Consider the following 13,635-nt stretch of genomic DNA (forward strand, 5'->3'; position numbering starts at 1 on the left):
TTTGCTGGCCGGGCGTGGTAGCGCACGCTTGTAATCCCTGTGCTTGGGAGGCAGAGACAGGAGGATCGCGCAGGTTCGAAGCCAGCCGCACTGGCTTAGGAGACCCTGTTTCCAAAAATAAAATAGGTCTGGGAGTGTAGCCCGGAGATAGATAGGCTTCCAGGAACCCCAGTACCACCAAAAAAAAAAAAAAAAAAAAAGGATGGCTCAAAGTAGAATGCTCCTGTGTTCATACTTTAGTAAGATACACACACACACACACACACACACACACACACACACACACACAGTGGCTACCAGAATCTGGGAGGAGTGGAGAAGGGTTAATAAATAGGTACTAAGTTATAGCTAGGTAGAAACAGTAAGTTCTGTTATACTATTGCACAGTAGAGTGACTATAGATAATGACAATGTAATATATATATATATATATATATATATATATATATATATATATATATACACACAAAGCTAGAAAGATTACGGAAGTTTTCACTAGAAAGAAATAATTTGTTTAACCTAATTTAAAGATTATTATAATGTCGGGCGTGGTGGCACACGCTTGTAATCCCCGTGCTTGGGAGGCAGAGACAGGAGGATAGCGCAGGTTCAAAGCCAGCCACGTTGGCTTAAGAGACCCTGTTTCCAAAAATAAAATAAGTCTGGGAGTGTAGCCCGGAGGTAGAAGGGCTTCCAGGAATCCCAGTACCACCACCAAAAAAAAAAACAAAAAAAACCCAAAACAAAAAACAACATTTGCATGAAAACACCAAAAAGTACAATATTATATGCAATTTTTATATTTTATGTAACATTTAATTAAATTAACAGATCTGTATATCAAAAGAAAAGTCAAATTTACTATATAATTTTATAAAACATATCTTGGACTCACCATGGAGTAAAAATAAAGGTGTTCTGATAGTGTCAAATCATTAAATAACAAGTCATGTTGTGGGCAGAAGCCCAAGTTTTTTCGAATCTCAATCATGTTATCTGAAATGTCGAGTCCATTAATTTGGGCCTCTCCTCTGGTAGGAGCATAACGACCTGAAATTATGCAGAACACATGGAAGAAGCTAAGATTTGGTGAGAGAATATGATCAACACATTTCAAATTAGTGCTTCCAAATGCATAGCCTATTTGTGATTTACTCAAAAGAATTAGTACTATCTCCTGGTGCCAAATAGTTCAGAAAAATTAAGTTATAAATAGGTGATGAAATTATCTATTTTAATTTTCCCTGTTTCCCTTTTCTTTCTTATTTCTATATACTAATATCTACAGTGGGTATGAAGTTGGTAAGAAAAAAATTAAAACTGTTGCTACATTCCAATATATCAGCACTGTAATCAGATAGATACTATATTTATGAACCATATTAAAGGCTGTGTAGATTCTATAGAAAAAAAGGTGGCCAAGCATGGTGAAGAACACCTGTATTTTCAGTATTTGAAGGCTGAGTCAGGAAGATTGCAAGGTTGAGGCCAGCTCAGCAATTTAGTAAGACTCTCTGCAAATTACTGTGTTTCAAAACAGAAAGTAAAAAGGGTTGAGGATGTAACTTGGAGGTGGAATGCCCTTGGGTTCAATCGCAAGGAAGGAAGAGGGGGAGAGAGGGAAGGAAGGACTGTCCTTTTACTCAATTATTATATTTAAAGTTTTCTTAAAATATATATTTGAAGCCGTATGTGGTGGCGCATGCTTGTAATCCCCATGCTTGGGAGGCGGAGACAGGAGGATGGCGCAGGTTCGAAGCCAGCTGCACGCGCTGGCTTAGGAGACCCTGTTTCCAAATAAAAAAGTATAAAAATAGGTCTGGGAGTGTAGCCCAGAAGTAGAAGGGTTTCCAGGAACCCCAGTACCACAAGAAAAAATTATATATATATATATATATATATATATATTTGAAAAGCACATCCAAACCGGGTGGTGTGGTGGTGCACGCTTGTAATCCCTGCGCTTGGGAGGCAGAGACAGGAGGATCGCGCTGGTTCTACTAATATAACAAATGTTAAAAGTAATATTAAATAGATGTTAAGAATACCACATGGCTATAAGTACATGGACTACATGAAATAAGGAAATTTTAGCATGAAATTATCATCTGAAAAAACTGAGTTCATAATGTTTTGTTATACAGAAATAACATTAACAAAATATTTTATTAAAACTTAATTAACAATAAGAGAACATAACAATAATGATCCTGCATAAAAGATAAACAGAATTTAGAATTTTGTTTTTATTAGGTTCTTTCATTCCCATATCATTATGCAAATTATTGCTTTTTTTAAGAGTAAAAATTACAGCTGGAGGAAGTCTAAGCACCTATTCCTCCACATAAAAATAAAAATCTAAACCTCATACATATAAAGCTATGTTAAGAATTCTGGGAGCTAGGCTTGGTAGAGTACGCTTGTAATCCCAGCATTTGGGAGGCTGAGACAGGAGGATCACGGTTTGCGGACAGCCTCAGCTACTTAGTGAGAACCTTTGCAACTCAGTGAGACCCTGTTTCAAAATACAGAATAAAAATAGGGCTGAGGGTGTAGCTTGGAGGTAGAATGCCCCTGGATTCCATCCCCGGTACTGAAAAAAAAAAAAATTCTGGGAAATAAAAGATTTAGAGCAACCAAATATACACTGAATCACTGAATCAAGAAAATGGTGACTAAAATATTATGAAAGTGTTCAATGGCATTTAAATTCATTCTAGTCTCACCCACCTCCCTGGCTTAGTAGTGGTCTTGAAGAGAGCAGTTTTTATTATTGATGATGATTCCCAGGTTCTGGAAGGAGCATGGTCGTCCTTGTTCTATGGAATTAGTGTTAATTTATTTTTACCTGACTAGGTTTCCTGAAGGACTGAATAAAAGTCTTTTCTTTGTTTCACCTAAATTGGAATTCTCTGAAGGTGGAGAAGCAAATAACTTTTTTTGAAAAAATAAATAAGATTGATAAATCATTAGCCAATCTAACCAAAATAAATTGGCCCAAATTACTAACATAAGAAATTAAAAATGAGACATCGTTGAAGACAGTGGGGAAATCAAGAGGATCATCAGAAACCATTTTGAAAATATATACTCCAATAAATAGAAAAGGATAGAAAAAATGGACAGATTTCCAGGCACATACAACCTACTTAAATTTAATCAAGAGGATATAAAAAACCTGAATGAACCCGCCGGGGTCCAGCCCTAGCAGGAGTCGGGAGTCCTGTGTTAGTGAGAGAATACTCTGACACACGAGACCAGATGGCAGCTTCTCCAACTTTATTCAGGATTTGTTACAATCTTTATACTTTCTTTTCTTGGCAGAGTTGGCAAAAACTTCAAGGACAGAAAAAGTCTTTAACAGACTTCAGGGCAGGGTGCTAGACATTTAATAAATCATAGAAAGTATGCTTTGTCTCATCACAAGGCCAGCTTGAACTTAATCTTATAAATTGGCCCAAACTAAGGTCAGTTAGAAGTAAATCTTTGGCTCAAACTTTATCCTTGGGAAAAAAGATCCTTGCTGACTCAGTCTCTCACATGTCGTTGCCCATCAAATTTAGTTATAATGCTTATACATAAAATTCCAATTATACATATTAATCCAAATGATCTTAAAATCATTTTTTGAAGGAGATACTATTCATGCTTCATGGGGGGCTTAGGCTCTTGTGGCCCCCTGACCAAACTTTGGCTCAAGGTATGCATGAGATGCGTTAGCATGAACCAATAGCAAGTAAAAGATAGAAACAGCAATAAAACCCTTCCATCAAAAATTATTCCATGAAATAGAAAGAAATGGAATTCTTCCATTCTTCTGTGAAGCGAATATTACCTTAATATTAAAATTAAACAAAAATTACAGATTAATATTCTTTTTTTTTTTTTTTAGTGGTACTGGGGTGGAACCCAGAGGCTTTCTACCTCCGGGCTATACTACCAGACCTATTTTTTTATACTTTATTTGGAAACAGGGTCTCACAAAGTTGCTGAGAGCCTCACTAAGTTGCTAAGGCTGGCTTCAAACCTGTGCAATCCTCCTGTCTCAGCCTCCCAAGCGCGGGGATTACAAGCGTGCGCCACCACGCCCGGCTCAGATTAATATTCTTGATGATCATAGATGGAAAAATTCTAAACAAGAATAATGTTTAAGATGGAGGCGGCCATGGTCACAGTGGCTACTGGGGTAGCTGCATAGGACATGCATTCCTCTGAGAAGCCCTGGACAACAGATTTTGGTTTAATATCTGATTGGAACAACAGACAGAGACATTTCAAGTTGTGACTTCCTATCTAGAATATGGGAAAGAGAGTGGATAATGGCGAAATTAGAGGCAAGATGACAGTGAGGCACCCACCATGCAAGAAAAACGATTTTTTGGAAGAACATCTTAGAAGAGATTAGAGAATAGACCACTTCAGCCACGCATGCTTGGGAATTCTTAACAATATACTCTGTAAGAAAAATGTTCCAGGCGTTTTAGAGGGAGCCCAGCAGTGTTGGGTGGGATGTCCAGCTGTGTGTCCCAAGCGACATAGTACGTCTGGCCTCTGTGCTCCTCTTTGCCATGCTGGAGGCCATGGTGTACTCAGAACAGCAGATCCTACTCTATGTGGTGAGGCTGTGGGCCTCCACTCTTGGAGAGGAGATAAAATCCATTGCTGCTGAGTGCTTGAGCTCACAACCTCTGCAAAAGACACATACTGTTTTATTAAAAAATATTAAAGAAGGGCCAAGATGGTGGCGGCAGTGGCAGCAGCAGCAGCCAGTATTTGGGAGATACAGACAAATCCTACCCAATCCACCTTGAACTTTTGAAGAAATCTCCCCAACAGTAGACTGCTACTACCACACATGCTCAGGAATTCTGGACAACATGCTGTGTGGGAAAGGTGTTTGGGAGAGAACTGAGATGGCAGTGGCAGTGGTGGCCAGTATTTGGAAGGGGCAGAGATGTGATCCAATCCACCTTGAACTTTTGAAGAAATCTCCCCAAAGGTAGACTGCTATTGCTGCACATGCTTGGGAATTCTGGACAACATGCTGTGTGGGAAAGCTGTTCAGGAGAGAACCGAGATGGCGGTGGTGGTGGTGGCAGTGGCAGCAGTGGCAGTGGTGGCGGCGATCAGTGTTTGGAGGGGCAGACAGATCCAGCCCAATCCACGTTGATCTTTTGAGGAAATCTCCCTGAAAGTAAACTGCTCCTCCTCACATGCTTGGGAATTCTGTACAACATGCTAAGTGGGAAAAGTGTTTGGGGCATATTAAAGGGAACCCCACATAGCCAGGTTGGGCTGCCACACAGTGTGTTCCATAAGAGATCGGCCCTTATGGCTGCAACACTTCTCTGAGCAGTGCTAGAGGCTGGGGTGCACTTGGAGCAGCAAAGCCCACTCTCTATAGTGAAGCTATGCCTTCAGAGGGGAGACAAAATTCATTGCCATTAGGTATTTGGGCTTCTACCTTTTGTAAATGACACGTTCTGGTTTCTCCTATTAAAAAAAATGAAAGAAAAATGGGTACATCTATAGATGACCTGCTCACAGTGACGGAGACCAGAACCTGCTGCACAGCAAGGCTGGTGTCAGGGCCTGCAAGGCTGGGATAGGAGACTACTGGGTGGTGAGGCTGGTGCTGGGGCCTGCAAGGCTGGGATCAGAGCCTGCTGTGAGGCGAGGCTGGTGCTGGGGCCTGCAAGGTCAGGATCGAAGCCTGCCAGGCAGTGAGGCCAATGCTGGGGCCTGTGAGGCCAGGATTGGTGCCTGCTATGAGGCGAGGCTGGTGCCAGGACCTCTGAGGCTGGGATCAGAGCCTGCTCTGTGGCAAGGCCGATGCCAGGGTCTGCCAGGCAGGGATTGGAGCCTGCTGTTCAACAAGGCCGGTGCCGGGGCCTGCAAGGCCGGGATAAAAGTCTGCCATGAGGCGAGGCCAGTGCCGGGGCCTTCAAGGCTGGGATTGGAGCTTGCCATGAGGAGAAGCCAGTGCTGGGGCCTGTGAGGCTGAAATTGGAGCCTGCCATGCAGCGAGACTGGTGTTGGGGAAAGTGAGGCCTGGATCAGAGCCTGCCATGCGGCGAGGCTGGTGCTGGGGCTTTTGAGGCCAGGATCAGAGCATGCCAGGTGGCAAGGCTGGTGCCAGGGCCTACAAGGCCAGGATCGGAGCCTGCTGTGCGGGAAGGCTGGTGCCAGGGCCTTTGAGGCCGGGACCAGAGCCTACAGTGTGGCATCCACAAAGAAATATCACAAAAAATAAAAAATCAGATGCTTTCCCTAATATGCAAAAAATAGGGAGAAATGAGTAATACAAGGAACTCTAGTGAAGAAGGGTCCCTATAGAGGAACAATTAAGGTGGCCTATCTGAGGGGATGGGAGGGGGGAAGATGGAATCTCGTTAAAGCACATGATAAACTTAAACAATGATCAAAGTCAATCACTAAATCAAGCATGGGAACAAGGGAAAGGGAGGGGATGGGATGGGGATTGAATAAGGGCTAATTGGGTGATGTGTGCTTGTATATCCTCACAAGTCTTGTATTCCATTGAGATGTTTGACTACAATGCACCAATAAAAATATATTTAAAAAATTCTAAACAAAATACTAGTGATATGCATTCAAAACCATATCAAGAATATTGTACACCATGACCAAGCTGTTTTCATTCCGGGGATGCAAAACTGGTTCAACATATACAAATAAATACATGTAATTCAACACATAAATAAATCTAAGAACCAAAATCACATGACCATCTCATTAGATGCTGAAAACACATTTGACAGAACACCCATTCTGTGAGGAAAAAAAAAAAAACCCTGAAGAAAACCAGAACAGAAGGCACTTACTTAAACATTATAAAGGCAATATACAATAAACCCATAGCCAGCATCATATTGAGTAGAGAAAAACTGTCAGAATTTTCTTTAAAACAAGGAACAAGACAAGAATCTCTACTATCAGAGAATCTCATGGAGATTCTGGCCAGAGTGATAAGGCAACCAAAGAAATACAAATAGAACAAGAATAACTGAAATTTTCTCTATTTTCAGATGACATGATATGATATTTAGAAGACTCAAAAATACTCAGCCAAAAAGCTTCTAGAGTTGATTAAGAAATTCAGCAATAAGCCAGGCATGGTGGTGCATGCTTGTAATCCCAGCATTTGGGAAGCTGAGACAGAAGGATTGTGGTTCATGTATAGCCTCAGCTACTTAGTGAGGTCCTCCACAACTTAGTGAGATCCTGTTTCAAAATAAAGAATAAAAAATAGGGCAGGGAGTGTAATTCAGAGGTCGAATGCCCCTTGGTTCTATTACTAGACCTGCAAAAAAAAAAAAAAAATTCAGCTAAGTAGCAGAACTAGCAGGATTCAAAAATCAATCTACAAAAATCAGTAGCCTTTCTATATGTCAACCATGAATCCACTGAATAAGAAATCTGGAAAACAATCCATTCACAATAACCTCAAAAACAATAAAATACTTGGGAATAAATCTTACCAAGGAGATAAAGACCTCTACAATAAAAACTATAAAACTATAAAACACTAAAGAATGAAATTGAAGAGGACCCTAGAAGGTGGTAAGATCTCCCACACTCTTAGGCAGAACAAATATTATCAAACTGGCTGCTTTACTAAAAGTGATCTATAGATTCTGTGCAATCCCTAATAAAACACCAATGTTATTCTTCACAAAGCTAGAAAATTCATCCCTAATTTTCATATAAAAAACAAAAAAACCCCAAAATATCCAAAGCAATTCTAAGCAGTAAGAATCATGCAGGAGGTATCACAATACCTGACTTCAAATTATACTATAGAGCTATGATAATAAAAACATCATGGTACTGGCACAAAAGAGATAAATAGAACAACAGAATAGAATAGAAAATATAGAAACAAATCCATAAACTTATAGCCAATTGATTTTCAACCAAAGTGCCAAAAAAACATAAGTTGGAGAAAATATAGCCTTTTGAACAAATGGTGTTAGGGAAAATGGTTATCCATTTGTAGAAAAAAAAATGAAATTAAATGCAATCCTCTCACCCTGCACAAGAGTGAACTCAAGATGGATAAAAGACCTGAACATTACGCCAGAGACTTTGAAATTACTAGAGAGGGGCATAGGTTCAACACTCCAACTTATAATTATAGGTAGAAACTTCCTCAACAAATCTCCCAGATCATAAGGAATTAAAATGTGGGATTACATTAAAGAGGTTTTATGCAGTAAAAGAAACCTTAATAGAGAGCTGACAGAATGGGAGATCTTTGCCAGCTACTCCTCTGATGGAAGATTAATATCTAGACTATACAAAGAACTTAAGAAATTTATCACTAAAAAACCTGAAATAACCCAATTCAAGAAATGCGTAATTGGACTAAATAAGACACTTTACTAAAGAAAAGATACAAATGGTCGATAGATACATGAAAAAATGCTCAACATCATTAGCAAATCAACAAGAAGTCAAACAACAATAAATGCTGACAATCATGTGGGGAAATAGGAATTCTTTTACACTGTTGATGGGATTGCAAATGAGTGCAACGCTATGAAAATAAGTGTGGAGAGTTCTCAGACTACCATATGATACAGTTATACCACTCCAGAGTATTTTTTCAAAGGGACTGAATTTTGATACATGTTTACCCATGTTTATAGCACCACAACTCATAATAGCCAGATTATGGAGCTAACCAAGGTGTCCATCCACAGGTAAAGGCATTAAAGAAACTATGGAATACCCACACAATGGAATTATACTTAGCAATAAAGAAGAACAAAATTATGAAATTTACAGGAAAATGGAAGGACCTGGAGAACATTGTTAAATGAGATTGGCAAGTCACAAAAAGTAAAGGGGTATGTGTTTTCTCTCCTATGTAATAATCTAGGAAGTAATCGGGATACAAGAGGACCTTTAGATAATGGAAACGCAGTGGAGTGGGGAAAGGTGGTCCAAGCGGCGGTAGTGGAGGGAGAATGAACACAGGAAGCACTTCCACTGGCACTGAGTACATATGCGTGAATACCAGAGCCAGTCTCAGTATTATGTACGGGGAAGGGGAGGACATGGGGAGGGAGCCAGGGTAAGCTCACCCGGGGCTATGCACATGTGTGTCACCATCACACTGAACTAACCACAGTATGATGCGGGACTACAATGCACCAATAAACTTTTGTAAAAATACATTTAAATTTGCTTATGTGTTACTCTGTAATGACACTTAACACGAGATATATCCTTTTAACATTTTTAAAAATTCACAAGAGTATAGAATGAATTTATGGTCCTATGTTTTATACAGCACATCTCTAGAACTTTCATCTTGTCTAACAAAAACTTTATACTCTGAAAATGGAAAGACAATCCCGTCTGTGGGGAACAGGCATTCTAATTTGCACTCTACAAGCGGCTTAGTTCAGGTGGTCTGTGGTCCTGGGGCTGGGTTATTCACTGAGCATACTGTCTTCTGGGCTGATTTGTGTAACAAATGGTGGAATTTTCTCCTTTTTAATTGCTAAGTAATATTTCACACCCACACCATATTTTTACTTACTCATCTGTCGATGGAATTTATTCATCTCTTTTACGCTATCCAATTGTGGCAGATAGATACTTGGTATTCTTTTATAATCATATTGATGGGGCATCAGTTTGTAATGCTTCTTGCTTCTTTTCTAATTTTACTTGATTCTTCTTAGTAAGTCTAGCTAAAGGCTTGTCAATGTGTTTATATTTTCTAAAAAACCTTAACTTTTAGTTTCATTAATATTTTCTATAGTTTTTTCATTCTCTATTTCTGCTCTGATACACATCATTTTCTTCTTTCTGGTTACTTTGGCTTAGTTCTTTTCTGAAAGGGAATTTTCTTGAGGTGTAAGGTTAGGTTGTTTGAAATATTTCTTACTTTTTATTTTTTTGCAGATCTGGGGATGGAACCCAGGAACATTTGACCTCTGAGCTACACCCCCTGCCCTATTTTTTTATTCTCTATTTTGAAACAGGGTCTGAATTGTGGAGGGCCTCACTGAGTAGCTGGGGCTGTCTGTGAACCGCAATCCTCCTGTCTCAGCCTTCTGAATGCTGGGATTACAAGCATGTGCACTATGCCCAGCTTTATTTCTTATTTCTTAATGTACATATTCATCACTAGAATTTTTCTCTTATTACTATTTTTACTGTATCTCATATTTTGTGATGTGTTTTATTTTTTTCTCACTTTTTTTTTGTCTTTTGATTTCCTCTTTGGCCCATTGATTGCTGAAGAGTATGTCAGTTTTGTGAAGTTTCCTCTTGTTGACTTTGATTTTTAGTTCCATACCACTGTTGTTAAAATATGTGAAATCATTTCAGTCTTCCTGAATATGTTAAGACTTTGTTATGGCCCAATGTTGCTTATCCCGGAGAAGGTTCTGTGTGCGCTTAAGAAGAATGCATATCATAATGCTGTTCAACAAAATGTTTTGAATATGTCTTTTATATCCATATGGTCTATGGTATTGTTTAACACAAGATATTATTGAATTTCTATTTAATCTTTCACTTTTGAAAGTGGAATTTTGAAGTCTTCTACTATTTTTATATTGGTGTGTATTTGCCCCTTTAGTTCTGCTAATATTTGCTTTACTTAATTAGTGTTCTTATATGTTGAATGCACATGTAATTGTAGAATATTAATAAAATGACCTTTATCAATATATAATATCCTTTTATATCTTTTGTGATAACTTTTGAATAAATTCTATTTTGTGCGATAAAAGTATAGATTCTTGTTTTGTCATTTGCATTGAATATCTGTTTCTATTTCTTCCCTTTAGCCCATGCATGTCCATAAATCTAGGACAAGTCTCTTGTAGATGGCATATGATTGTATCTTTTAAAATATCCATTTACAGAGGCGACCCCCTCCCCACCCAGAAAGACCCTGAGGTCCGGGCTGCAAGGCCCCAACCCTGGGCGGGTGGGTGGATGATGGCGGGGCACCCTTAGGGGACCCCCTCACACCCAGATGGACCCTGAGGTCTGGGCCGCAAGGCCCCAGCCATGGGCAGGGCACCCTTAGACGACCCCCTCCCCACCTGGAAGGACTCGGAGGTACAGGCTGCAAGGCTCCGACCCCAGGCAGGTGGGCGGGCGCGGGTAGGGCACCCTTTGGCGACTCCCACACCCGGAAGGACCCCGAGGTCCGGGCCGCATGGCCCCGACAACGGGTGGGTGGGCGAGTGCTGGTGGGGCCAGTGCTGGGGCCAACAAGGTCAGGATTGGAGCCTGCTGTGAGGCAAGGCCGATGCTGGGGCCTCCGAGGCTGGAATCAGAGCCTGCCAAGGGGTTAGGTTGGTACCAGGGTCAATGAGACTGGGAACGGGGCCAGCCATGAGGCAAGGCCGGTGCTGAGGCCTCCAAGGCCAGGATCTGAGCCTGCCGAGGGGTTAGGCCAGTGCCAGGACCATCGAGGCCAGGATCAGAGCCTGCTGTGGGGCAAGACTGGTGCTGGGGCCTCTGAGGCCTGGATAGGAGCCTGCCAAGGAGTTAGGTCAGTGCCGGGGCCAGCAAGGCCGGGATCAGAGCCTGCCTTGAGTATGGCCAGTGCTGGGGCCTCTGAGGCCAGGATCAGAGCCTGCCAAGGGGTGAGGTCAGTGCTGGGGCCAACGAGGCCGGGTACAGAGCCTGCCGTGAGGCAAGGCCACTACTGAGGCCTCTGAGGCAGGGATTGGTGCCAGCCAAGGGGTTAGGCCGGTGCTGGGGCCAGCAAGGTCGGGATCGAAGACTGCCATGAGGCAAGACCAATGCTGGGACCTCCAAGGCCAGGATCTGACTCTGCTGAGGGGTAAGGCTGGTGCCGGGGCCAGCGAGGCCGGGATTGGAAACTGCCATGAGGCAAGATGGAGCTGGGACTTGCGAGACCAGGATAGGAGCCTGCCGAGGGGTTAGGCCAGTGTCAGGGTCAGTGAGGCTAGGAGCAGAGCCAGCTGAGGGGTTAGTTCGGTGCTGGAGCCAGCGAGGTCGGGATTAGAGTCCCATGGGTGGCCAGGCCACTACTGGGGCCGTCAAGAGTGGGATCAGAACTTGCAATGCGGCATGCACAGAGAAAAATCGCAGAAAATAAAATGCAGATGCTTCCCCTAATTAGCAAGAACTAGGAGGAAAGGGGTAACAGGAGGAGGTTGAATAGTAGAAAAGGCCCTATTGAGAAGCAATTAAGGTGACCAATCAGAGGGGAGGGAATGGGGGAGGATGGAATCTCTTTAAAACTCATGAGGTGCGTAAACAAATATGTCAAAGATAATCACTAATTAAGCATGGGATCGAGGGAGGGGGAGGGAATGGGATGGGGATTGGATGAGGGCTTACTGGATGATATGTGCTTGTATATCCTCTCAAGTCTTGTATTCCAAAGTGATGTATGATTACAAAATAATAACAATAATAAAAAAATAAAAAATATCCATTTACAATTAGATTAAGTATTGATAGGTAAGAAGTTAACATAGTCATTTAATTAACTGTTTTATGTTTTGTAGATTGTCCCTTTTTTGCTGTATTCCATCGTTATTTGGTGATAATTATAATGTTGTTTTATTTTTTATACTTTTTTCCTTTATTCTCTATTTAGTATTTATTTACTCTTTATTCCTTTATTCTTCATCTTTTGTGTAAATGTTTTTTGTGATTGCCACAGGACTTACATTAATTATTCCATAGCTATTCTATTTTAAGCTAACAGCCTATTCTTGCTCAAATTAAAAAAAAACAAGCCTTATACATGTACTCCCCTCTCATACTTCATGTTGTTAATGTCACATTTTATATCTTTTTTATATTGTCTCATTCAAGCAATGATTGTATTTATAATTATTTGTAATACTTTTGTCTTTATGTTTTTTATGTTAAAATAGGTACTTGTGTACTATTATTACAAGCTTAGAATAATCTAATTATTTATATATTTACCTTAATCAGTAATTTTTATATGTCCGTGTGCTTTTATGTTTCTATTTAGTATCCTTTGTTTAAACACAAAGAATTCTCTCTAGCATTGCTTTTAAGGCAAGTTTAGTAATAATAAACTCCATCATATATGTTCTAGGAAAATCTTCATTTTCATTTTTGCAGGACAAGTTTGTTGCTTATAGTAATATTGGTTGGCAAATTTTTCCTTTCATTTCTTTGATTAAGCCATCATACTCTCTCTTGGCCTGCAAGGTTTCTACTGAGAAATATGCTAGCAGTCTTATGGTATGTGGGAGGTATCCTTTTATTAAAAAATTTTTATTGGTGCACTATAGTCATACATCTTAATGAGATACAAGATGGTGGAGACATACATGCACACATCACCCAATTATTCCTTACCCAATTCCCACCCCATTCCTTCCCCTTCCTCCTTCTCATGCTTGGCTTAGTGACTGACTTTGCTATGTTTCTTAAATTAGATCATGTACATTAAAGGATTTCCTTCTTCTCCCCTCCCATCCCCTCAGGTCGCCTTATTTGCTCATCTATAGATTGCCTTCTTTATCTAGAGTTCCTTCTATGACCAATTTCCCTAGCTTTCACATATTGGGGAAAGCATCCAATTTCTTATTTTTTGTGATTGACTAATCTCACTTAGCATAATAT

At 40.6% G+C, this 13,635-nt stretch overlaps 1 protein-coding gene across 1 annotated transcript in view; it reads right to left on the reverse strand.

The window, feature by feature from the left end:
• LOC308268826 (phospholipid-transporting ATPase ABCA3-like) overlaps positions 1–13,635 on the reverse strand; it is a gene marked incomplete at both ends in the record, with an annotated part of 196,849 nt that overhangs the window by 121,798 nt on the left and 61,416 nt on the right. Inside the window, one exon of the mRNA XM_080703930.1 lies at positions 896–1,050. Coding sequence (XP_080560056.1) covers positions 896–1,050 — 155 coding nt within the window. The remainder of the gene's footprint in view (positions 1–895; positions 1,051–13,635) is intronic.

This window comes from Muscardinus avellanarius, assembly GCF_963383645.1.
Source record: "Muscardinus avellanarius genome assembly, chromosome: 10".
NCBI lineage: Eukaryota > Metazoa > Chordata > Mammalia > Rodentia > Gliridae > Muscardinus > Muscardinus avellanarius.